The 25,702-nt window shown below is 44.2% G+C and overlaps 1 protein-coding gene across 10 annotated transcripts in view; it reads left to right on the forward strand.

Moving 5' to 3' along the window:
- ZMYND8 (zinc finger MYND-type containing 8) overlaps positions 1–25,702 on the forward strand; it is a 142,855-nt gene that overhangs the window by 47,794 nt on the left and 69,359 nt on the right. For 8 of the 10 annotated variants that reach the window (XM_082600594.1, XM_082600601.1, XM_082600599.1 and 5 more), the window contains 8 exons: positions 2,147–2,365; positions 5,831–5,944; positions 8,461–8,553; positions 9,673–9,760; positions 12,794–12,849; positions 15,707–15,784; positions 17,088–17,203; positions 22,773–23,254. In XM_082600594.1, the coding sequence (XP_082456720.1) occupies positions 2,147–2,365; positions 5,831–5,944; positions 8,461–8,553; positions 9,673–9,760; positions 12,794–12,849; positions 15,707–15,784; positions 17,088–17,203; positions 22,773–23,254 (1,246 nt within the window). The remainder of the gene's footprint in view (positions 1–2,146; positions 2,366–5,830; positions 5,945–8,460; positions 8,554–9,672; positions 9,761–12,793; positions 12,850–15,706; positions 15,785–17,087; positions 17,204–22,772; positions 23,255–25,702) is intronic. The other 2 variants (XM_082600600.1, XM_082600602.1) reach the window with 1 other exon arrangement.

Below are 25,702 nucleotides of genomic sequence, written 5' to 3' on the forward strand. Positions count from 1 at the left end.
GCGTAACGATGATGTTAATTCTCTGGAAACCAAGGAGAGCGCTCTATTTTAAATGTTGAACTGAAATAGGGCAATAACCAAGCTCAAGAATTGTGCAATTGCCCTTATAAGTCGTAGCTGTTTTCTTAGTAGAAGTGAGAGTTGGGGGGCTTAGGATTGGTTCATAAAGAACTGCTAAATAAGCGTCTGTGAGGCTCTTTATCAACGAAGGTGGAAGTAGCAGGCATTTTGAGAACATTAAAACTTCATAATAAAAACCAGGAGTGAGAGGACTTCCCTGGTGGCGCAGTGGTTAGGACTCCATGCTCCCAATGCAGGGGGCCCGGGTTCGATCCCTTGTCGGAACTAGATCCCACATGCATGCCGCAACTAAGAGTTCGCATGCCACAACTAAGGAGCCCACATGCCACAACTAAGATCTGGCACAACCAAATAAATAAATAAATATTAAACAAAACAAAACAAAACAAAACAAAAACCAGGAGCGAGACGGGTGCCTGTAATCTTGGTCACTCTTCCTTGTTATCTTGAGGGTCCTAGTCAGTAAAATAAGGAAAACAGAAAAGTGATGTAAAAATATTAGACACGGACAGACAAAACTAATGTTACTTAGAGATGGTAAGATTTTTAATCAATGAACTATCAGAACTGTTTATATATGAGGTCGGTATTAAAAATCTAACAGCGCTTCTATATACCAACGAGAACTATTTAGAAACTGAAATTGGAAAAGGTCCTATTCACAGCAGCAACAAGAATTATGCAGCCCCTAACCAGTATATGAGATCTTTATGGAGGAAACTGTCATGTTTTACTGAAAGACAGGAAAAAGCTTGTTATACAAGGAGGTTTATTCAGAGGTAGGCCCTGTGGTTGTGGCTGAGCTGTTGTCCATGGAATCAAGGCTAAAGTGGGTCGAGTAGCTTTCTCAAGGTCACACAGCCAGTTACCAGGTCATTTTGACACTTACCACCAGACTTTCTCATACTTCCTAAACAGGATTTCTTACTGGTTTCCAGTAGGCATTTTCCCAACGAGTTTCTTCCGAGTGGTTGTGTGAGTTCGGAGAGTGGCTCTGCTGGATTCTATAATACATCACTAGGGGACCATTTCTCTTGCTATTTTGGCCATGAATTGGCCACCGCCCTCTCTCATCTTTCTGCCATTCTTCGTTCGTTCTCAGTAGGAGATGTGGCTTCTCTGCAAACACCAGGACTTACCATGTTGGAGAATCATGGTTTTAGGAAAGCCTCTTGTTGGCTATTAAGTACTTTATGCATTGGGGGTAGACTTTAAAAAATGAATGATCGGGCTTCCCTGGTGACGCAGTGGTTGAGAGTCCGCCTGCCGATGCAGGGGACATGGGTTCGTGCCCCGGTCCGGGAAGATCCCACATGCTGTGGAGCGGCTGGGCCCGTGAGCCATGGCCCCTGAGCCTGTGCGTCTGGAGCCTGTGCTCTGCAACGGGAGAGGCCACAACAGTGAGAGGCTCGCATACAGCAAAAAAACCAAAACCAAACAAACAAACAAACAAAAAATGAATGATCATTTTTGGTGCCTCATTTCCAATGGATCTATTCAACGAAGACCTGTTGTTGAAAGACTCCCAGGGCAAATTGCCATACTTTTCTTGGCTTTGTACATTTAGACTTCCATTTGTTGGACTTTTAACCATATTAGCAATATTTGTAATGGCGGCGCTGTGTTAAATGCATACATTATACGATCCCATTTAATTCCAGCCACAAGACAGTGATGTTAGTTATTATCATCCCCATTTTACAGATGAGAAAATTGAAGCTGAGGGGTTAAGAGACTTGCCCTGGGTCATGCAGCTGGTAGAGCTAAATTTGAACCCAGGTGTGCCTGGGTTGTAACCATTGTGCTATCCTGCTAGGGCTGCCTGTTAACTCTTAGACACCAGCTTTTCAATCCATGGCCTCTTAAAATACAAGAAGGAAAAATCAATCTTAATATCTAATGACCCGCAAACTCTGTATTAAGTAGAGTAACCCAAGATAGCTTTTTAATGAATGTGTGAAATGCTCTAATTTTCTTCTGTTGTTATTGATGTATTTGTTCAAATTCCTTTTGAGAATGCACATTTGTTTTGAAACCAAACCTGTCTTTCTTGCCTACATTTCAGTCAGAACTAAGACATGGTCCGTTTTACTATATGAAGCAGCCACTCACCACAGACCCTGTTGATGTTGTACCGCAGGATGGACGAAATGATTTCTACTGCTGGGTTTGTCACCGGGAAGGCCAAGTCCTTTGCTGTGAGCTCTGTCCCCGGGTTTATCACGCTAAGTGTCTGAGACTGACATCGGAACCAGAGGGGGACTGGTTTTGTCCTGAATGTGAGGTTAGTTCCTGCTGAATGAATGCATTGTCTGCCTCGTTTCCTCTCCTTTCTTTTCTTCCTTTTATTTCAAAATTTTCAAATAATCCAAACACAAAGAAAAGAGGAGTTTCTTGCCTTCCATCTCTGCTCTATCCTGGTCACCCCCTTTTTTGGACCAACATAGGCAACGGCCTTAGCACTGCAGCTCTTGGAAAGACAGTTGCACTGATTTTTTTTTTTGGCCTCACTGCGTGGCTTGTGGGATCTTAGTTCCCCTAGCAGGGATCGAACCTGCGCCCCCGGCAATGGGAGTGTGGAGTCTTAACCACTGGACCGCCAGGAAGGTCCCCTGCACTGAATATTGATTTTGATTCTTCATGGGTCTTTGGATTACTTTGAGATCTGCAGCCTTCTCTGATTCTCCTGTAATGAACATTCCAGAAGTTATAAACTTCTGACAGTTTGTATGTTTTGAAGAGATCCCACGCTGTTTTCTTCCTTCTTGGATGTTGTCTCCTGCTGCATCATTGAATCATCGGCAGTAGCCAAGCTGGGAAGACCAGTGTTGGTTGTATGTCCCACTTGGTTGCCATCTGATGCTTTTATTCACGCGACAGCTGTTTCTCCCGTGCCTGTTACATACTAGGGGTTCAACAGTGAACAAAAAGAGGCCTGAATCCCATTCTTTTCAGGAGAAAAGGACAAACACCACAATAAAGTTGTATACCATGTGTTAGAAGAAGAATGTTCTAGAGAAAATGAATTGAAAGTGAGGAATAGGGAGTGAGGGGGGGTGCAGAGTGTTTCCATTTTAAATGACGAAGTCCAGGAAATCCTCTTAAGATTTAGGAAAGACTTGAAGAAGGGAAGGAGTGAGCCGTGGGGCAATGGGGGGACGGCCTTCCAGGCTGAGGGGGCTGCAGGTACAGAACCCAGGGGAGAAGCACACGGGCATAGTGAAGGGAACGTGCATATTTCATTTGTAGCAAAGCCTAAATGCTCTTCATGAAAACAATTATCGTGGTTTCCACTTTTCTGAGGTGTCTTCTAGTCTCAGCAACTTCCAACTATGATGTTTTTTCAAAATGCTGAAAATAAGAATGTCATCTAGAAAACAAAAACAAATTAAAAAGAAAAACAGAGCTTCCCTGGTGGCGCAGTGGTTAAGAATCCGCCTGCCAATGCAGCGGATGCGCATTCGAGCCCTGGTGCGGGAAGATCCCACATGCCGTGGAGCAACTAAGCCCGTGCGCCACAACTACTGAGCCTGCGCTCTAGAGCCCGCGAGCCTGAGCCCGCGTGCCGCAACTACTGAGCCCTCACGCCTAGAGCCCGTGCTCCTCAACAAGAAAAGCCACCGCAATGAGAAGCCCGCGCACTGCAACGAAGAGTAGCCCCCACTAACCGCAACTAGAGAAAGCCCCTGCACAGCAACGAAGACCCAATGCAGCCATAAGTAAATAAATAGATAGATTTATTTTAAAAACCCCAAATAATGTCATCTACAAAATCCTTTAATATGGAGTGTCACCTGGATTCAAAGGTATATTGGCTTTAGATCTCAAACGCAAGGATGCTTTCTGTGTAGGAATTGGAAAGCTCTCCCAGCTGTCGATAGTGGGGAACAAAGCAAGCTTTAGGACAGTGTCAGTAGTACGGCTTTTGTGTAGTGGATGCAGCAAAAATCTGTGGAAAGAAAGTAGAGGCCAGGTCAGTATGATGATGACATTTTAATGGTGTTCTACCTCTAAAATTGCAAAAGATGGTCACTGGTTTTCTTTGGGTTCCTATAGACGGAGAGATTGCTCAGCAGTGCCCTCCTGTTCAGAGCCTGAACTCATCCTGCATTTAATGTGGGAACTGGAGCCTTCATTTATTTTCTTTTGTCTTGACCTTCCCTTCCCAATTGTTTAATAATTTCACAGAGAAGATAGTGGCTCAGATAGGATGCTTTTGCTGTAAATAATAGATCTTGATGAAAGGCAGCTGAAACCAGAGAGATTTATTATCGTGTATAGAAAGAATCCAGAGGCAGGGCCAGGCCAGCGTTTGGTCAGAGCCAGATTCTTTGCATTTCATTGTTGAGGCAGTGTGTCCCTCATAAGGTGGCTGTTGGGGGTTTTATCACATGTGACTAGATAACAGTCCCCCTGAGAGGAGTGTCTCTTCTCAATCCTTATCAAGCAGAAGACTTTGCCCATCAGCCTCCAGCTGATACGCCCTTGGGCTCATTGGTCAGGATTGGACCACCAGTCCCCACACAGGAAAGGCTCAAAAATGTTTGTTTGGTACTTTCAGTCTGTATCGTGGGAACTGGCCATTGCCAACCAGGAGGACGTGGCCAGGGATGGGGGAGAAGAGGTGAATGCCAGTTGAGCGGACGACCCAAGTATTGAGTGTGGATAGTTACCTGGAAATGAACTGGAATTCAGACAGACAGGTGTTCTATGTCTAAGATTTAGAGTCCTGAATTTCTTCTAGTGGTGAATTGGTGAGGTGGTCAACTGGGAAGACTAGCTCTGGTAGCTAAGCAATGAGATCCGGGCGTCACGGACTGATTTCAGCTTATGAGCGCCTCTTGGGTTGCCCTTGTTCTCAGCAACCAACCAGACACGCCTGGAAGTTCCTTTTGGAGGATCAGGAGATCTGAAGAATGGAAATGCAAACCAAATTAATTAGAGAAAACTTTTCTCAGTTCTCCCTACACAGATGGTTCAAGAGTGTTTCCTGATAGCATCCTGAATTTACTATTTTTGTTCTGCTACCTAAGGATTCCGAAGCTCTTAGATCAAGTATCAGATTTACATAGCAGAATGTGGTATCAGACATGTCTTTGATGGGAATTTCTCTTACAAAGTGACATTTATTTCCCACAGAGATAGACAGCTAGACTGCTCCGTGGGTAATTTGCCAGAATGTCGTGCGTGGGTTCACATCAGTGGTGACGGAGAATGAAGTCATTTTTATTCTTAGTTCACTACCGTCCCTTGGATTCTTTCTACAGGGAAGATTGTCCCTTTCCAACCGTGATGTCATTGAATTAATTCCTTGTCAGTTTCCTGAAAGATAGCCCAGAACCTTGAGAGGATCAAGGAAAGTGGCTGATTCATTGTGTGAAGAGATTATACCCTGAAACCATCAGTGGCCTTTCATGTCCTATTCTTGAAACCCAAGGTTATAGCAATGACGATTTTTCAGGTCCTTGCCTACCCCACCCTTTTTTCAGATTATATTGTCTACATGAGCTAAAAACAGTTCTTAATGAGTTAATCGATGGATCGGTGTGCTTCTTAATTTTTATCCACTGATCCAGCACCCAGGTCAAGTAGATTGGAGCGCTCGTCAAGCGAAACAACTGGTCTCATTTAGATGGGAATTATTTTTTACATGTGAACTTACTGGAAAATTAGGGGAAAAGAGAAATGAGTACATGGGATTGTAATTTTTTTTTTTCTAACTGGATATTTGTGTGATTTTGATTTGTAGAAGATTACAGTAGCAGAATGCATCGAGACTCAGAGTAAAGCCATGACAATGCTCACCATTGAACAGTTATCCTACCTGCTCAAGTTTGCCATTCAGAAAATGAAACAGCCAGGGGTAAGATGACACTTCCTCTTGTTATAAGTGTGAATGAGAATAGTGACCTTTGTTCTGTTAAATTTTTGTTCCTTGTAGTTGCCTTAGCTTTTCAAACACCTGTGCTTTATTACTCTTTGGGTCTTGTGTGCCCAGATTCAGATACCTGTAAATTAAATTGGACAACGGCATTAAGTTAATTCTCAAAAGTGAGCACTTTGTGAGACCAAGGAGTTTAATCAGGAAATGACATATATTAGAAAGCTGGTGGGGATTTAAAATTCTGAGTGGTTGCGAAGTGAAACCTCAGACTGCATTGGGTAAGGGGGAGTTAGTAGAATTCCATTTCAGTGAGAGAGCTGAGTACAACCCAGTTTCTTTGTAATCAAGGCCTAATGGTGGAACCTTCAGGTAAAACTCAACCAGTGAGATTCCTGTAAAGGGTGAGAATTTTGAAACGGGATTTGATGTACAGCCTTTGCCCTTTAAGGAAAATCTGTATGTGAAAGCAGGCCTGCCATGTTCAGCTGGCAAGCAGTGTACTTCTCCGTGGTTTCCCTCCCAGAAGTCCCAGTCATATCATAGCTGTGATGGTGGTTTTGTAGTTTTGGTGACAGGTTTCAGAAAGATGACAGTAAAATACCTTGTTTTTAAAAATAGTATGTTATGGGCTTCCCTGGTGGTGCAGTGGTTGAGAGTCTGCCTGCCAATGCGGGGGACACGGGTTCGTGCCCTGGTCCGGGAGGATCCCACATGCCGCGGAGCATCTGGGCCTGTGAGCCATGGCCACTGAGCCTGCGCGTCCGGAGCCTGTGCTCCGCAATGGCAGAGGCCACAATAGTGAGAGGCCCGCGTACCGCAAAAAATAAAAAAATAATATGTTATGACAAGATAATCAACATGTTATGACATTTTTCCTGTGGAAACTTGGGTTCTTGGGTAGGGTTCTTTTCCGATTTACACAAAGGCACCATATGGGCTAGTGGTGACCCTTTGTGAAACTCTTCAGAGTTTGCTTTCTAAGTCAAATAAATGTAATTTAAATGTAGATTCTGAGTGCTTTTAGTAGCCATTGTGGTTTAATTTCTTAAAAAAAAAGTAGAAGCTTTAGTTTAGAGATTATATTCTGAAGTTTGATATCATGATGAAAAAAATTCAGAGCATACCAGTTGGGGGTTGCTAAATTGAGAACCTGTCTCTTTCCCAAAATCTCTGTCAATGGAAGCAAAATTATATAGCCTAAGTTTTGAAAAAAAAACCAAACTTTGACAAGGAGAATTGATTCATGTCGATTTGTCAACACTGTGGAATTAATTATAAACCAAAAAGAAAAATCAAAGAAGGTGTTAATTTCTTATGTAAATTGTTTGTTACAAAATCAGAACAGAAAGTTGCTGATTTTTGTGGAAGCATCCTTTTAACTTAAAATGCCCAAACTGGGCTTCCCTGGTGGCGCAGTGGTTGAGAGTCCGCCTGCCGATGCAGGGGACACGGGTTCGTGCCCCGGTCCGGGAAGATCCCACATGCCGCGGAGTGGCTGGGCCCGTGAGCCATGGCCGCTGAACCTGTGCGTCCGGAGCCTGTGCTCTGCAACGGGAGAGGCCACAACAGCGAGAGGCCCGCGTACCGCAAAAAAGCAAAAAACAAACAAACAAAAAAAACGGCCAAACTGATTCTGGATGAGAGAGAGCTTGGATGACTGCAAGTGGTAATCCGTTCAGATGCCTTGCTTGAGCATAATTTGGTGTTTAATGAAATCTTTTAGGTTTTTTTTAATTGATAAGTAAATGGTACCATCAACAAACCAGGCCTTGCATTTTGAACTGATTCTTATTACTCCATAAGAAAGTGGATCAAGATATAAAACCTTTACACAGTCCCTGCTTTGTTTTGTTTCTGTTTTTTTTTTTTTTTCTTGCTGTGACACGTGGCCCGTGGGATCTTAATTCCCTGACCAGGGATCGAACGCGCGCCCCCCGCTGCATTGGAAGCGCAGAGTCTTAACCACTGGACCGCCAGGGGAGTCCTCACACAGTCCCTGCTTTGAAAGTAATTTGGCCCCTCAAAGGAGGAGCAAAACCTCACTAAAATTTCCACCCATGTGTAAGATATCTGTTGGCACTTTAGGGGAACTTTATTTGGTGTGTCATCTCTAGGTGTAGCCAGATTTCACCCCCAGTCGGTTTTGATTATGGGCATTTTCAGTGTATAGATAAGCCTCCTTCAGAATTCAGGTCTCAAGTAATGATAGCGTGTTCTTGTCCGTCTTAACTGAAGAGGCCTGTACCTGTTACTTGAGTATGTACTGAAAACAAAACAAATGACAAAACTGGAACACAGCTGGGCCCATGATTATGGATAACCAGGCAGAATTTGAAGGTGAACCAGTTTGGAGCTTCTCAAGGGCCTATTTTGTGGAAAGTTTTAGAACTGTATTTTCTGGAAAGTTGTCTCGGTTTTAAAGTGCATTGCTGGTATTAATGCTTGATCTTCCATAGCAGTGATGGGTTTGTGTCTGTGCATCTTTTCTTTTATAGACAGATGCATTCCAGAAGCCCGTTCCATTGGAACAGCATCCTGACTATGCGGAATACATCTTTCATCCCATGGACCTTTGTACATTGGAAAAGGTTGGCTTCCATCAAAAAGCCAATTGTCAAGATGATTAAAGATCCTCCCTCACTTCCCGTGCCCCATCTCGAGTTAGATGGTTCTGTGCCATTTTTATTTGGATGGAAGAACTCTCATTCCCCTAACTTCTTCTGTAACATTTTCCCAAGGATTGCAATGGGTGTTGAAATCCACTGCTTAGCTCCAAATAGTATTATACTTCTGCTGGTGATTCTAGCTTTTTATATGAGAAAGTCACAGCTTTAAGAATTAGTGATTTGGTTGATTTGAGCCTTACCCTTCTCTTTCTTTTGGAGGTGCTAATAAGAGCAGCAGGAAGGAAGAAGAGAAAATTAAGTGTCGGGGAGACCTTCATGTTAGCAGTGAATAAGTGGCTTCTTAGATCTTGACTTATTTCACTGATAAGAGTATTTCTTTAATGCCTGAAAGTGTTTTTAAAGGTTCAAACTAAAATTCCATGCTGAAAAATTACACATGTAACATTTTAGGTTGTGTATGTCATCCTGGTGCTGATTTTCAAATTGCTGGCACCAAAATATGGTTAAAGAAAAGCGTGGATGAGGAGAAAACATTACTTCATATTTTATGCATTGATGATCCCCAAAACAGTAAATCCAGCCTGCTTTGGAAAATTGCACACACCCTTATGGTATTAAACAAAAGAAGGAATTCCAAAAAGACAAGGTTGGAATCCTGGCTTCCTAAATTATTAGCTTTGGAACTTTGATTAGTTCCTTTAACATTACCATACCTCAGTTTCCCTGTCTGTAAAATGGGGATAGTGACCGCTTCCTTGAGTTTTCAATTATGAGGCTTATGTGAGGCTGTACAATTAATAATAAATGTGTAAATATGTAAAATATCCTGGTTTGGTGGAAGAAGCTGCTTGATAAATGGCAGTGCTCTAAGATGAGAAAATTCAAGTTAGTGTGGTGAATTCAGTGAATGCATTTTTATAGAGTTATAGATCTCAACTATAATAGCATCTTGGGAAATGAGTAGAAGCATTAATTAATTTGGCAAATGACTGCTAAGAAAATTATGTGGGGACGCAGGTGTTACTGGTTGTGGCTTATAGAGACTCACTGGTGATTATTTTCTGTGGCTTTTCTTCCCAGAACGCTAAAAAGAAAATGTATGGCTGCACAGAAGCCTTCCTGGCTGATGCAAAATGGATTTTGCACAACTGCATCATTTATAATGGGGGTGAGTGGATTAGATGACTCTTAGGAATGAGAGCATGCTGTGTGTGTTGCCTGTTCTCCTGCCCTTCATGAAAAATCAGGCTCTTTTTTCATGCATCAGGGCCAATAGCTGAGAATACTGGTGTATAGATTGCTGACGTGTGTCAACAGGGGGCAGTGACTACATGCTTTTTAAGGTATGAGCTGATGTCCACAGTGGCTTGTGACTATATGATGCTTTTACCTGTCCTTTAAAAAAAACCTTATTTTAATGGAGGAATAATTACATAAAATAAAAAGCACAGATTTTACAGGTGCATTCCATGAATTTGACAAATGTGTAACCACCTCTGTAACTACAACCCCAAATAAGATCCTAGAACATTTCTGTCACCCCATTATATTCCCAATTGCCCCTCTCCAGTAAATCCACCCTCCTGAAAAGGAACTATTCTGTTTTCTGTAACTAGAGATTAGTTTTACATATTCTAGAATTTCATACCAGTGGAGTCAGAGTGCCCTCTTTTATGCCTGGCTACGTTGACACAGTGTAATATTTTGGGGATTCTTTCATTTTGTGTCTTGTCAGTGGTTTGTTTCTTTTTATCGCTGAGTGGTATCAATATATATATACAGTTTTTATAAATTATTTTATTTATTTATTTTTGGCTGCACTGTGTCTGTTGCTGTGCACGGGCTTTCTCTAGTTGTGGCGAGCGGGGGGCTACTCTTCGTTGCGGTGTGTGGGCTTCTAATTGCGGCGGCTTCTCTGGTTGTGGAGCATGGACTCTAGGCGCGTGGCCTTCAGTAGTTGTGGCATGCGGGCTCAGTAGCTGTGGCTTGCGGTCTCTAGAGCGCAGGCTCAGTAGTTGTGGCGCAGGGGCTTAGTTGCTCCGTGGCATGTGGGATCTTCCCGGACCAGGGCTCAAACCTGTGTCGCCTGCATTGGCAGGCATATTCTTAACCACTGTGCCACCAGGGAAGTCCGGTAACAATATTGTATCAACATACAGTTTATTCATCCATTCCCTTTGTTGATGTTGATGGATATTTGGATTGTTTTCAGTTTTTGGCTGTTATGAATAAAGCCACTGTGAACATTCTTATACAAGTCTTTGTATGGACACATGCTTTCATTTCTCTTGGATAAATACCCAAGACTGGTATTGCTAGATCATTGAGTAGGTTTATATTTAAATTTATAAGAAATTTTACCAAACTGTTTTGCAAATTGGTTGTATTATTTTACATTCCTTCTAGCAGAGTATATGAGAATGTTTGTTGCTCCACATCACTGTCAACATTTGGTATTCTCTGTTTTTAATTTTACCTATTCTTGAAGTCATGAAATATTACGTCATGGTGGTTTTGCCTGTCTCTAATGACTAATGGTATTGAGTATCTTTTCATGTGCTTATTAGTCATTTGTATATCATTTGTTGGTGAAACATCTATTCAGATCTTTTGCTCATTTTAAAAATTGGGTTGTTTGTTTTTTTATTATTGAGTTTTAGGAGTTTTTAATATTCTGGTTAAAGTTTTGTCTGTTGCATTTTTGTGGGTTAAGCCTTCTGGACAGAATGGAGGAGAGCTCCCATTAAAATCTCCTCGATGGGCACCTTTCCCATTGTCCTACCCTCTCCCACAATCCTCTCTGTCTACCTTCTGGCCAGGTAGATCTTTCAGGGTCCTGCCCTGTTCTCTTCTTCTTGTCCCCTGCTGGAACACTCTTCCCCTCTTTGCTTTGATGAGTTTTCCTCATCCCTCAGTCTCAGCCTCTCAGTCCTCTGAGGAGCCTTCCTTTGTGCCCCAGACCATACTATGTACTCTTGTTAAGGGCTCTCACAGTACCTGTACTTCCCCATGGCAGTATTTTATCACACTTTCTGGATGGTGCTCTTTTTTCATTTGAGTTGCTCACCAGGATGTAAGCCCGTTAAGGGCAGATGCCAAACTTGTTTCCTGTATACCCTTGGGCCTAGCGTAGACTGTTGTTAGCTGATGTTTGAGCACAGATATATGAATGGATGGCTATCTGCTTAAAGTATGTGTTTTGCATTATTAACTCAGCAGGGTTGGGGTGCAGGGAGGAGAGAAAGAGAGGTACCCTAGACATTGAGAAGTTGTGTAAAGGTTATAAACTCAAATATATAGAAAGGGCAGTAAGATCATATAAACAAGTGAATGAGCTCAGGTAGCAGAAAAATAGCATAAGCCAGGATGACCACTGGCCATGGGGAGAGCGAGTGACTGCGGATTACAGGGAACTCCCACCTGGTCTGGAGGGGAATCTCCCCTGGACACTCCAGTGGTTTATTGCATACAGAGTTCTTAGATCTTCTGAGTTTTCAAAACAGGCCAGAAATCTAGATATTTGTGTGTGTGCGTATGAAATCTTTTTGCCACCAAATTTACAATTTCTAAAAATTGTCAAAATGTTCGAAGAAAACACGGCCTTTTGGCCATCTTGTTCTCTGGTTTAGTGTAAAGGTTCAGGGTTAAGAGTTAGACCTGGGGCCATATCCTCAACTCGTTAGCTAAATGGTCTCATATAAGTGATGACTCCTGAGCCTTGGTTTACTCTTCGGTGAAATGAGAACATTCATGCCTGCTTCCTAATAAGGCTTTTTGAAGAGTTAACAAGAAAATGTATTTCAAAGCACCAGGAACACTAGAGTTACTCAATTAAATGTCTTCTTTCTCCTGTACTATTCTTGGGTTGGCGTCTGGGACAATGGGCAGAAGAAGGCTCCTTTTCACTAATTTGAGCCTTGAGAATATAAAAGCATCTTTCAAATATTCATTCATGAGCTGTCGGAAACCAACACAAATTGTTATGTTTCAGAGAAGATGACGTCTAAGCACCAAAGATTGGTTCATGGGAAAAGTCACCTAATCTGAACTGGTGTTAGAAGCCAGAAATGTATGGTTTTTAACCTTTAAAAGGTTAATCCTGGAAGAAAGCAAGTTAAAATGTTGTAAGTGGAAGTATAATCCCAAGGCTGGGTATTTCTGTGTTTCCATTTGAATTAATTCTATTTTCTTATTCCCTCAGGAAATCACAAATTGACGCAAATAGCGAAAGTAGTCATCAAAATCTGTGAGCATGAGGTATGTGTTTCCTACTCTCCCCTTTTAAGTGTACCTAGAATGAAGGCTTGGGGTGATTGAAGTTTCCATTTGCGGAATCTCCCAGCGGGTAGCTCTGGTAGTTTTGGAATTTGTTGAGGTACAGATAGCACCCCTCTCTTCAAGGAAAGTAAAAGCAGCAGATACGCCATAATATGTTATAAATCAACACCCTAATCTTAGATCTAAGAGAGATGGGATTTTTCAGCCTTGAGTCGTGGTCCAGCACTGCCCATCCTGAGTTTTCTGGGTCAAATAGAGTTTATGATTTCTTTGCCCCACAATCTGTGGCATCCCCTCAGGTCCCTTTCAGTCTCCTTGCAGAGGTATTTGGGTTTTGACATTATTTGCAGGAAAGGTCCTGAGTTTCTCTGAGAGTGGCCCAGGTATCCTGGAGAAATACCCCCTAGTTTTGATGGTGTGGATGAAATGAAGCTCCTGGGCTGGGTGCCCTGAGGCTCTACTGGTTGCAGGACAGGCTGATGGCAGAAATGGTACAGGGGAGCCTTTCTTTGTTTAATCCCTGTTGTGAGCACAAAAAACTGAGATGTAATGGCCTTCAGCCTGTCTGCACTCTCATCTATCCATCCGTTCATTTGTAAAGAAAACATTTGTATATCTTAGGATATGTCCGTGTCTATATATTTGTATAGAGAGAGTTTTATAATCTACATTTTTCACTCTGAGTGTTTTCCTCGGTAATTAAACACGGAGGAAGAATAGAATTGATCATGGCTGTTCTGATGATTTATTTCCTTAGTATAATTGTTAGAAATGCAACTACTAGGTATGAGGCTATCAGCATGGCTTTGGGTAGATACCTCTTTTTTGTTTTCTGGAAATGCTACAGCGTTACTTATACAATGAAGTGGAATAAACAAATGTGGTGGTTTTTCTGTGTCGTTGTGTTGGAAGTTCCAATTTGAAAACTGTTTGTATATATGTTTTTGCCCCAGTGTGATCAGTAAAAAACAGTGGCATCTCAACTGTGATTGTGATTTTGATTTCTTTGATGCAAGTGGTGATGGACTGTTTTTGATATGCTTGTTGGCGACTTGGAGTTGTGTCTGGGCGAGTTGTTCAGTTGTTTCCCCCTTGAGGATTTGTTTTCCTTGATCTGGGTGCTGAAGCCTAGACTTTTAATTGGTGGGTTGTCATAATGTAAAATTTATTGAACCCAGATGCTCTTTGTCTGGCATTCTGAACCTACCTGTTGGCAACACAGTGCTGCTTTGTGGGCTCCAATGCCAGGGCTGTTCTGGACTTGATGTTGCCGCTTTGTTCTACCCAGTACCTTTGGAATAGCCCAGAAGGAGAGTGGGGAGAAGGAAGAAATATGGTCCACCATGCACTCATTCATTCATTCACTCATTTATTCATTGCCCTCAGTCGGTCAGTCCATTATAATTAGTAATTACTATAAAATTATTAATTAATAATCATTAGTTGAGCACCTGCTATGTGTCTGGCACCTTGTCACGTGAAGTGCTTTACATTTATCTCATCTAATTTTTTTTTTTAATCTCATCTAAGTTTTATAATAATTCTGTTTGGTAGGTACTGCTTTCATCCCCATTCTATGAGGTGAGGAAATGGACGCTCAGACAATATAAGCAACTTTTCCTGAAGTTCTAGAGCTAGGATGTAGTGGAGTCTGAATTTAGATCCAAGAAGGGAGCTTCCAGGGCCCTTAGTTCTAAGTCATGACGATTCTCTGGGGGAATGCACTTTCTCAAGAGAGAGGACGGTCAGTTACAGAATTTTCAGTTATCCGTGGAAATAAAATAGAGTAACGTGGTATTAATTAATTGCTGTGGATGGTGTGATTAGAGATATATAGAATTGAGCATGGCAAGCAGAGGCCAGAGTCGAGGAAGGGATTGGGGAGCTCAGACAGGTAGACTGAGGCCAGACCACGTATGGCCTTGAAGGAACTGACCAGGTGTTTGTTTGTTTGTTTGTTTGTTTATTTATTTATTTATTTATTTATTTATTGTTGACTGCGTTGGGTCTTCGTTGCTGCGCGTGGGCTTTCTCTAGTTGCGGCGAGCGGGGGCTACTCTTCGTTGCGGTGCGTGGGCTTCTCATTGCTGTGGCTTCCCTTGTTGCAGAGCACGGACTCTAGGCGCGCGGGCTTCAGTAGTTGTGGCACGCAGGCTCAGTAGTTGTGGCTTGTGGGCTCTATAGAGCGTAGGCTCAGCAGTTGTGGTGCACGGGCTTAGTTGCCCCATGGCATGTGGGATCCTCCTGGACCAGGGCTTGAACCCATGTCTCCTGCATTGGCAGGCGGATTCGCAACCACTGCGCCACCAGGGAAGCCCTGACCAGGTGTTTAGATTTCATTGTTAGTTTCTCAGCCTTGGCACTACTGACATTTGAGGCCAGAGACACCTTTGTTGCAGGAGCTGTCCTTGTACCATCATAGACTCCAGTCTCAACTGTCCACCCCCACTTGTGATGACCGATGACCAAAAATATCTCCAGTTATGCCAAGTGTCCCTGGAAGGGTTAAACTGTCCCAGTAGAGAGCCACTGGTCTAAGGAGAGGGACCAGATGGGATCTGTGTTTGTAGAAGGTGGCTCTGGCTGCTCTGTCTGTGTGGGGAATGGTCCAAGCTTAGGAAGCTGGGAGACATGGTCCAGCGAGAGAGGATGGCGGCTGGGGCTAGGTGGGTGAGTCGGGGCTGGTGAGAAATAGTTGGACTGATGTCCAGGGTGTTCCCCACTGTGGGACTTAGGTTAGCTAATCTTGCCTGCCAACATCATCATGCATTTCTTGAGGGCCTGCAGATATAAGGCCCCTGGGAATGACACATTCTAACACATTTTTGCTTTACAGATGAATGAAATCGAAGTTTGTCCAGAGTGTTATCTAGCTGCTTGCCAAAAACGAGATAACTGGTTTTGTGAGCCTTGTGTAAGTTGGATTTCCTTTCCTTTCTTTGTTTTCTGAACTCTATGCCTTGGGTGACCCAGGGCAGCTTTTTCCAGGTGGCTTATTGGATGAAACTTTGGATAAAGTTTTAAAATAATTTTCTTACTGAAAATTAAGTTATGGCAGAATGGGAGGAATCCAGGTGGGATAAACATCTTTGGCTGAAAGGTCATGTGCCAGAGGTAGCGTCACGATTTACTGGGTTTATTAGCCCTCGAAAACAGCAGGATGCACAGTGAAAAGAAGCTCATCAGAGAGGAGAGACATGCCAAAGTCATGCCGATGATGAGCCGAGTCGTGTTAAATGAGTATGTTACTTACAGATCATGTTGGGTCTATTTTAAGAGGTTTGGAAATGCCTCCCAGGGTTAACTCCATGGTTTCTCCAAACTGTGGTTCTTGAGGCTGGGATTGGGGTGGGGAGAGAAAGTCACCCTAGTTGTCCCCACGGATCTGTATTTTCCAAACTGATGTTCTGCAGAGAAGTGTGTCATTGGGGTGAGCTGGGAGGATGGGGGTGCGGGGGGGAGGGTATTGGGCCACGAGATTGGGCAAGTAGAGTTGAGAATCAAAACATAGTTTGTCTTTTCCTGCATTTCGAGATGGACATCTGAATCGTTAAGGCCCTGAGTAGCTCTCGGTAAAGAATAAAGTTAGCTAATGCCGTCCCTTATTTTTATTTTATTTTATTTTATTTTTTGCGGTACACGGGCCTCTCACTGTTGTGGCCTCTCCCGCTGCGGAGCACAGGCTCCAGACACGCAGGCTCAGTGGCCATGGCTCACGGGCCCAGCCGTTCCACGGCACGCGGGATCCTCCCGGACCGGGGCACGAACCCACGTCCCCTGCATCAGCAGGCGGACTCTCAACCACTGCGCCACCAGGGAAGCCCCTGCCGTCCCTTATTATATGCTGGATGTAAGGTACATTTAACCCTCCAGCTTAACAGAGGGTGTAGGTATAACTATCCCTGTGTTGCCCAGAAAGGTACAGTCTCTTGTTCGCTCCCACCCAGGCAAGAGCGGCACAGCCAGAGTTGAAGCCTCGTTTTGGTCAGTGCTCACTTCTTTTTGGTTTCCCCATTTAACCCCATTCCCAGCCTTGCCCAGGCTTACTGGCCACACACCTAGTGACTGCCACTTGGGGAGACCCTGCTGGAAATTGTTTGCTTTCATTCTGTGGCCTGTATCACCTCTGCCTTAGCTTGACCTCACCCACCGAGCTTTATGTGTGCATCTTGCTGTCGAATACATACAAACTCTGGATTTTGTTTTTCTTTTCCTAGAGCAATCCACATCCTTTGGTTTGGGCAAAACTGAAGGGGTTTCCGTTCTGGCCTGCGAAAGCTCTGAGGGATAAAGACGGGCAGGTTGATGCCCGTTTCTTTGGACAACACGACAGGTGGGAGTTAAACACAGGCTTCAAACGCGTAGCTGTGACTGAACCTTTGATCCTGTCAGTGAATACAAGAAGGGGCGGTGGGTACGGCTATTATTTTATTGTCTTGATACCAGCCAGTGATGTTGTACTTTAAAAATACTGTCCTGGGCTGTGTTAATAAGCCTGATCACGCACAGGCTTCAGTTTTTTCAGGTGTGTTGGAAAAGAATCTTGCTTTCGTGGTTTTGTGGACGCAGCCGGCATCGGCATAGGTTCCACGGCTATCTTAAGTGCTGCTGTTCTTTTTTGGGTTTGTCCGCAGTAAATTAAATCACCGCACAAATTGCTTTTCAAAATAATGCTTTCGGGGATCAGAAGCATTTCCCCAGATTGCCGGTAAAATGAATCTCCCATCGTTGTGCTGGGTAGTCCCCTCCTGTTCCCTTTTCTGTGGAGCTAAAATGGGAAATTATAGGGGGTTGCTGTTTTGACAGGTGTGAGCCCTCCCGGCCAGCCTTCCTGCCCTCCCCTCTCCCCCTCTCAGCGACGTGAATTATTCCAGCTAATAGCAGTTCTCTGTGGAGCGCAGCCCCCTACCTGCTTCAGAACAGCAGGTAGACAGAGATGAGCGGCGGGTAATTTCTTGGTTCTCTTTTAGCAAGAGTTACATTGTGAGTAAATGAGGCAAAAGCCCTCCCGAAACCCTACCAAGCAGTCTGAGAAAGCACGCGCGCGCGTGTATGTGTAGGGGAGAATATTTAACAGACATAGTTTGAAAATTATACCCACCCACAGAACGTACAGAAAATACACTTTCTCATTTTAAACAACACCAGAATCTGAAATATTGCTCTTTGTTAAATTTTGCTTGCCAAAAAAAAAAAAGAATATCAAAGTAATCTGAAATCATTTACCAGGAATCCCGGCAATCCATTGATAGGAGACAAAATGGAAATTAGCTGAGACGGTTCTAGGTTTGATAGGAAGTATTATACTTTGATTTTGACCATTTTGGGGGAAGTTCTTCTAAAATTCCTTTATTCATTCATTCAAAGAAACATGTCTTTGGTGCCTGCCGTGTGCCAGGCTGAGTACTAGATGCTGGGATACAGGAGCGAGCAGGCAGACACTGCCCGTCGGAAGTGGGGAGGCAGATGGCATACAAGTGGGGAATAGACAGTATGATCTCGGGTCAGGAGGTAGTGGCGGGACTGGGTGAAGATCTGGGTAGAGGGGACCAGAGAGAGCAGGGACTCAGGTAGGGAAGGGCAGGCCAAGGCTGAGTTAATTGCTCAGGGAAATCCAGGAACACAGTGTGGTTTGAACAGGATAAGGGAGGAGAGGGTGGGTAAGAGGTGAGATCAGAGGGGTTGGCTGGGCCTGGGTCACCAGGGTGGCTTTTGTCAGAAGTCTGGCTTTTATTTGAAGAGCAAGAGATACAGCAGGTTTTATATCTTCCTGCCTCTTCATTAGAGCATGGCAAGTGTTAATGAACCATCTTGATGATTCGGGATTATTCTATAGTGTAACTCAGTGTGGATAATACTTAGGATATCCATGGCGGGGGGCAAGATTTGCTGTCCCCTAAGCACCAGATATTCCCAGAGCCTTAAGAGTCGTGGATTCTGCTCCAGCTGTGCCCACTCTACATGGACCTCCTGTCTGCCTGACAGCCATTGAAGGTGGCTTAGGGGCCATGAGCTTCACCGGCCCTGAACTTGCAGGTGTAGGTTGGTTCTAGGTGGGAGCTGTCCTGGAAGCCGGCCCCCCTACATTTGTAAAAAAGACAGCTGCCCAAGTCTGATGCCCCACGAGATTTCCTTAACGCTCCCTCCGTGGTGTCTCCTGTCCCCTTGGAGGGGATCTGTCGAACTGTCGGGCTCATTTTGGGTGCAGGGTGCACATTGGGGGAGTCGTTAAGGATATCCCGGTGGTGGAGGGACAGTAGGTAGGAGTTGTAGGGAGGTTTCAGTCGGCCTTGGGCAGGGAGTCCCTGACAGCTGTAGTGGAAGCCACTTCTGAAAGGATGGACGTCCCCTCTTCCCCAGGGTGTTTTTTTTTTTTTTTTTTTTTTGCAGTACGCAGGCCTCTCACTGCTGTGGCCTCTCCCCCGTTGTGGAGCACAGGCTCCGGATGCCCAGGCTCAGTGGCCATGGCTCGCGGGCCCAGCCGCTCCGCGGCATGTGGGATCTTCCCGGACCAGGGCATGAACCCGTGTCCCCTGCATTGGCAGGCGGACTCTCAACCACTGCGCCACCAGGGAAGCCCCCCAGGATGTTCTTAAAGCAGAATGGGGCAGGCTTGTCGACAGCCTGCTCTGGGTCCGACCCAGAAACAGGACACAGACTCAGGGGAGGCTGCAAGGGTTGTGATGTGCCGTCCCTTCTCAGGGAGCTCGCTTAGAGGTTGCGGAGCCAAAACATAAGCCGGGACCAGGGGTAAGCAAAGTAAGGCAGGACAGCAGAATAAGAAATAGCACAGACCACTGCATGTTCATTGTCAATTTTTTTTTTTTTTTTTGGCTGCTCTGTGTGGCTTATGGGATCTTATTTCCCCAACCAGGGGTTGAACCTGGGCCCTTGGCAGTGAAAGCCGGGAGTCCTAACCCCTGGATTGCCAGTGAATTCCCCCACTGTCAATTTAAGAAATGTTAGAGAGAGAGAGCCCCTGGAGGCTTTTGCACAAATCAAGGCATGTTCTGAAGAGTCTCATCATGGGCTTTTTGTCCTTTAAAAGATTTTGCCTTTTTTTTTTTTCCAGTTTTATTTCAGAGACACTATTATATACAAATGTAGAAAATATTTTATCAAATGCCTACAGAGCTTAAAAAAATAGCTTTTTTTTTTCTGTGTTAAAATGCTGAGTTTATTTCACATGTATATTTTTGTCTCCTCACCATCTCCATTTGTCTGACCACCACTACTACTGTGTCCTATCATAACATTCCATAGATACTTAAAACCAAGCACAGGGTGGAGTTCCATCTTTAAAAACTAAACAGGCATTTTGGACAACACATTCTTGGCAATGGAACCTGGACAACATTTATCAGACACTCTGCCTTGTAAAAAGGACAACCAGATATCAACTGTTACAGAAATGAACTAAGACAGAAAAGTTTAACAAACTGTTGAAACTATTTTCTTAAAGAGACTTCCTCCACTGCCAGAGATCTTGAATAGCCTCCTGGTCAGTCATCCGAAACAGTTATTCACATAATTGACGAATTTGGCTTCCACTTTGGAAAGGGAACCACCTTTTTCTATACTTGCTTGCATTTTTGCTTTAATGTCTTCTACAGAGCTAGGTCCTTTCAGTGTTTTAGGAGTTTTTTTCTGTTTTTTGAAGGGTTCTTGACCTTTTGATTTTGGTGTTGATGGTTTTGAGGCTTTTCCATTCTGGTTTGATTTTTGTGCATTTTTGGCTGGAGTATCCGTACAGATTTCTTTACTGGAGCTTTTTCTTCAGCTTCCTCATCATCAAAGTCATCACTATCATCATTTTCATCATCATCATCTTCATCTTCATCAGCAGCAAGTTTTACTTTTTTCTGTGGAACCTTGCTACCACTTCCAGGGGCAGTTTTAAAAGAGAAAAGAAAGTGCTTTATGTCTGAGTGCAGGAGAGTGAGATTTGGGGGATAATTCTCTTTTCAGAGGTGTAGTCTAGGATGCAGACTGTTTTCTTACTCTCTACCAACCCAGAGCCAAAGGGGATTTATTACTGTTTTTTTTTTTTTTTTTTTTTTTTTTTTTTTTTTTTTTTTGCTGTACGCGGGCCTCTCACTTTTGTGGCCTCTCCCGCTGCGGAGCACAGGCTCCGGACGCACAGGCTCCGGACGCACAGGCCCAGCGGCCATGGCTCACGGGCCCAGCCGCTCCGCGGCATATGGGATCCTCCCAGACCGGGGCACGAACCCGTATCCCCTGCATCGGCAGGCGGACTCCCAACCACCGCGCCACCAGGGAGGCCCTTATTACTGTTTTAATCGATTAAAATGACTAAGCTATTGAGCCTTTTAATGTCGTAGCTAAGTTTCGCGTTCACGTGTGGTCCTTGTGACAGAACATGCCTGTTAAGTGGATTGTTTAACCATTCAAACCAAGTCATTGAAAAAAAAGGAATATGTATTTAAGAATCTTGGAAAATCCACTAGGCTAATTTGGTTTGCATTAAGGAAAAAAAAACAATTCTGGAAACAACCTAAATGACCATCGAGAGATGAATGGATAGAGAAAATGTGGTCTGTACATACAGTGGAATAATGTTCAGCCTTAAGAAGTATGTGGCATCATGGCTGAACTTGGAGGACTTCAGGCGAAGTGGGGTAAGCCAGTCACAGAAACACAAATACCACATGACTCCATTTGTACGAGCTATCTAAAATAGTCAAATTCATACAATCAAAGAGTGGAACGGTGGTTGCCAGGGGCTGGGGGCAGGGAGAAGTGGGGAGTACTAATCAACAGGTGTAAAGTTTCAGTTAAACAAAATGAATAAGCTCTAGAGAGCTGCTGTACCAACATACACCTATAATCAGCTGTCGAAAGAAGTGTTGCCTGCCCTCTCAGTAAACAAAGGATGTTGCAGCCATCAAGCCAGTACAAGCACCCTGGATGGTGAGCCCTGAGGGAACTCAGGCTGAAGACAAACAGGCAGCCCGCTGCCTCGCCCTCAGCCACTGTAGCCACCCTAAGCGGTGCACCCTGAGGACACTCAGGAGGGGAAAGCACAGGATCCTGTCCTCGACAGCTAAAGTGCACATCAAAGGAATAATGTCGTGAGCCCTGATGCTTACATCTTCCCATACATAGAACAAAATGCTAAATTCTTTAACTTGAGATGCTTGGTTTTCTTTAATTAACAATAATCTTTGAAGTTCCTACTACCTGGCCTTTGTTGCAAAACCTCCTATATATACTGGCTCCTCCCTGACCTCTTGGGAGCAGTCCCTCAGCATGATCTGAGAGGCTGCGTCCAGGCTTAAGTCCTTTTCTTAAAAAATAAAAAATACATTAATTATTATCTTTGGCTGCATTGGGTCTTCGTTGCTGCATGCAGGCTTTCTCTAGTTGCGGCGAGCAGGGGCTACTCTTTGTTGCGGTGTGTGGGCTTCTCATTGTAGTGGCTTCTCTGTTGTGGAGCACGGGCTCTAGGCGTGCAGGCTTCAGTGGTTGTGGCTCCCGGGCTCTAGAGCGCGGGCTCAATAGTTGTGGCGCACGGGCTTAGTTGCTCTGCGGCATGTGGAATCTTACCGGACCAGGGCTTGAACCCGTGTCCCCTGCGCTGGCAGGTGTATTTTTAAATTAAATTTAATTTTATTTTATTTTTGGCAGGTGTATTCTTAACCACTGCGCCACCAGGGAAGTCCAAGTCCTCAGTTTTGTCCACCAAATAAAAAATAATTCTCAACTTTTAGGTTGTGCTTTGTTTTTCAGTTGATACAGCAGTTATGTGTGATTCACTTAAACGTTTCTTAAGAGGGTAGAACTCATGTTAAGTGTTCTTGCACAATAAACTTGTAAAAAACTTAAGAGTCTTGGAAATGACCACAGTTGACTTAAACTCCCTTTCTCTTTTGCACTCCCAGGGCCTGGGTTCCAATAAATAATTGCTACCTCATGTCTAAAGAGATTCCTTTTTCTGTGAAAAAGACCAAAAGCATCTTCAACAGTGCAATGCAAGAGATGGAGGTTTACGTGGAGAACATCCGCCGGAAGTTTGGGGTCTTTAATTACTCTCCATTCCGGACACCCTACACGCCCAACAGCCAGTACCAAATGCTGCTCGACCCCTCCAACCCCAGCGCTGGTGCTGCCAAGATAGACAAGCAGGAGAAGGTCAAGCTCAACTTTGACATGACAGCGTCGCCCAAGATCCTGATGAGCAAGCCGATGCTGAGTGGGGGCACAGGCCGCAGGATCTCCTTGTCGGACATGCCACGCTCCCCCATGAGCACCAACTCCTCCGTGCACACAGGCTCCGACGTGGAGCAGGACGCCGAGAAGAAGGCCACGTCCAGCCATTTCAGCGCGAGTGAGGAGTCCATAGACTTCCTGGACAAGAGCACAGGTCAGCCCCAGGTGGGAGAGGGTACAGGGGCCCCTTGGGACACAGGGGCTCCCATCGGGGCCACACCTGTCTGGCCCTACCTGGTGAGCATCACAGAGTCAAAGAGAGCTGTGTGGCGTTTCATCCCAGTGGAGCAAATTTTAATTTTTTTTTTTTTTTTTTTTTTTTTGCGGTACGCGGACCTCTCACTGTTGTGGCCTCTCCCGTTGTGGAGCACAGGCTCCGGACGCGCAGGCTCAGCGGCCATGGCTCACGGGCCCAGCCGCTCCGCAGTATGTGGGATCTTCCCGGACCGGGGCATGAACCCACGTCCCCTGCGTCGGCTGGCGGACTCTCAACCACTGCGCCACCAGGGAAGCCTCAAATTTTAATTTTTAACTGAGTAACCCATTGGGATTCTTGCTGTTAGGGACCCAAAAAATGAGAAAAGTGTTCCCCAAAGGCCAGCTGGAGGTGGTTCCTAGAAGTGGGCAGAGGTGGCCAGAAATCCTTTAGAGTTCTGTTCAAATGCCTCTGAGATGAATCACAACTTCCTACAACAGTTTTTTTCTTTCTCAAGAATTTTATTTTAATTGAAACATTTTTCTATCAAAACCAGATATTCACATTACTTAAGGCTCAAATACTAGAGGAACATGTAAGGGAAACAAGAATATTCTGTCCCCAGAGCAGTCCCACTTCTCAAAGGTCCACCCGTTGAACAGTTGTGTTGTACTTTGGAGCTTTGCTGCTGTAGCAGTGGTGACGACTGAGGATGCTGGTCTCAGATTAGATCCCAGCTCTGCTACTCACTAGCCCTGTGGCTTTAGGCAAGGTACCTAATCCCTCCGTGGCTTGGTGTCCTTACCGGTAACACGACCTTAATGATAGGACCTGCCTCAGGTTCTTGTGAGGATAGATGGACCACCATACATAAAGGGTTTAGGACAGCGCCTGAAACAGTAAGTGCTACAAAAATGTTGGCTACTATATTCTTTCTTTTGATAGTTGCTCATCCCATGCCTATGTGGATTCAGAGAGGTGTTACAAATGAGGGATGCTGGCTGAGTGTAACAAAAGCAACGGTGACTTAAATTGAATTCTTTCTATCCAGACAGTTTTGGTTGCATGTTAAAACCTTTAAGAACTCCGTTTCCACAAGGAAATGGGTGTACTCTCATTTTTCTTGAAACACGGCCATTACTCTTTGTTCCTTCATGTTGTATCTTAGAGAAGCATGGGTAGAAAGAAGCTCCACACTGAATATAGTGATGAAGGCAGCTAGCCCTCAGACTCTGGGCTGGGGAGACTTTTGATGAACCCCAGGACACTCGCCCTATTCTCAAGGGTTTCAGCCCATGGAATGTCCACAGGAATGTGGACTTAACTGTTTTCACATCTTAACATTCTTCCAGAGAAATGGGAAATCTGCATTTTAATATAGAATCTCCAGTTATGAAATGTCAGCTCAAAATCTCTTAAGATATTTTCCAGAATGAATAAAGCACATCTACAAGTTGGATCACCAGTATTAGACCTCTGGCCAGAGCATTACCCTCGGATAGCCTTTCAGGCACCACCCTCCCCCTTCTTTCCTTCACATAAGAACTCTTTAAGGAGCAGGTGTCCGGAATTCCCTGGCGGTCCAGTGGTTAGGACTCCACGCTCTCACTGCCGAGGGCCTGGGTTTGATCCCTGGTCGGGGAACTAAGATGCCACTAGCCGCATGGTGTGGCCAAAAAAAAAAAGAAAAGGAGCAGGCATCAGTTAAGAGACCACCAATGTCCCTGGAAGATAAAATGTTGGGGACTTAGTGGTAAACTCAAAGAATTCCACTCATTTTGGTTCGTGTTGTTGCTTCTTTCTGGTTTGCTTATTTCAAGTACTGCTTGTAGCTGCTTTCCAAATGGCTATAGGTGGAGTAGAGAGTTAATTACCAACAGCTTTTGATTCTTCAGAATAAAGGCTGCAGTCTTTCTCCAGGTCTGATCCAGCCATGTGGTCGAGGGACTCACAGTTGAGTTTTAGAGCTTTGTTCTGATGACATAACTTCTGTTCACCAGCCTCAGAAAAAACTTCCATTTTGCCCCCTAGTTTCTGACCAGAGCCCTTAAAGTCTTACTTTTATTCCATGACATGATTCCATTTAAGCCAAGTTAACATGGTATATAATCACACAAACTCCTCAGCAGCTTTTAGTTCTCGTAGAGATCATGCTTTTGAGAAGGTGTTTTAACTCGGCAGCAATCCCATGAATTACTGTTGCCGGAACTTTGACCGCTATGATTTTTTGCCATAATCTTAAGTACCACCTATTTTATTACATTCTTAAATATTAAATCTGCAATTTATAAATTTCAGATGCAGTTTATAAATGCTAAGCTAAATAAAAAATATAAGTTCATCTGTTTACATTTTTTGCTGTGTTTTTTCCTGATATACATGAAATTAGCACATAACTTGTAAAAT

The sequence above is a fragment of the Mesoplodon mirus genome (assembly GCF_964341445.2).
Source record: "Mesoplodon mirus genome assembly, chromosome: 15".
NCBI classification, from domain to species: Eukaryota; Metazoa; Chordata; class Mammalia; order Artiodactyla; family Ziphiidae; genus Mesoplodon; species Mesoplodon mirus.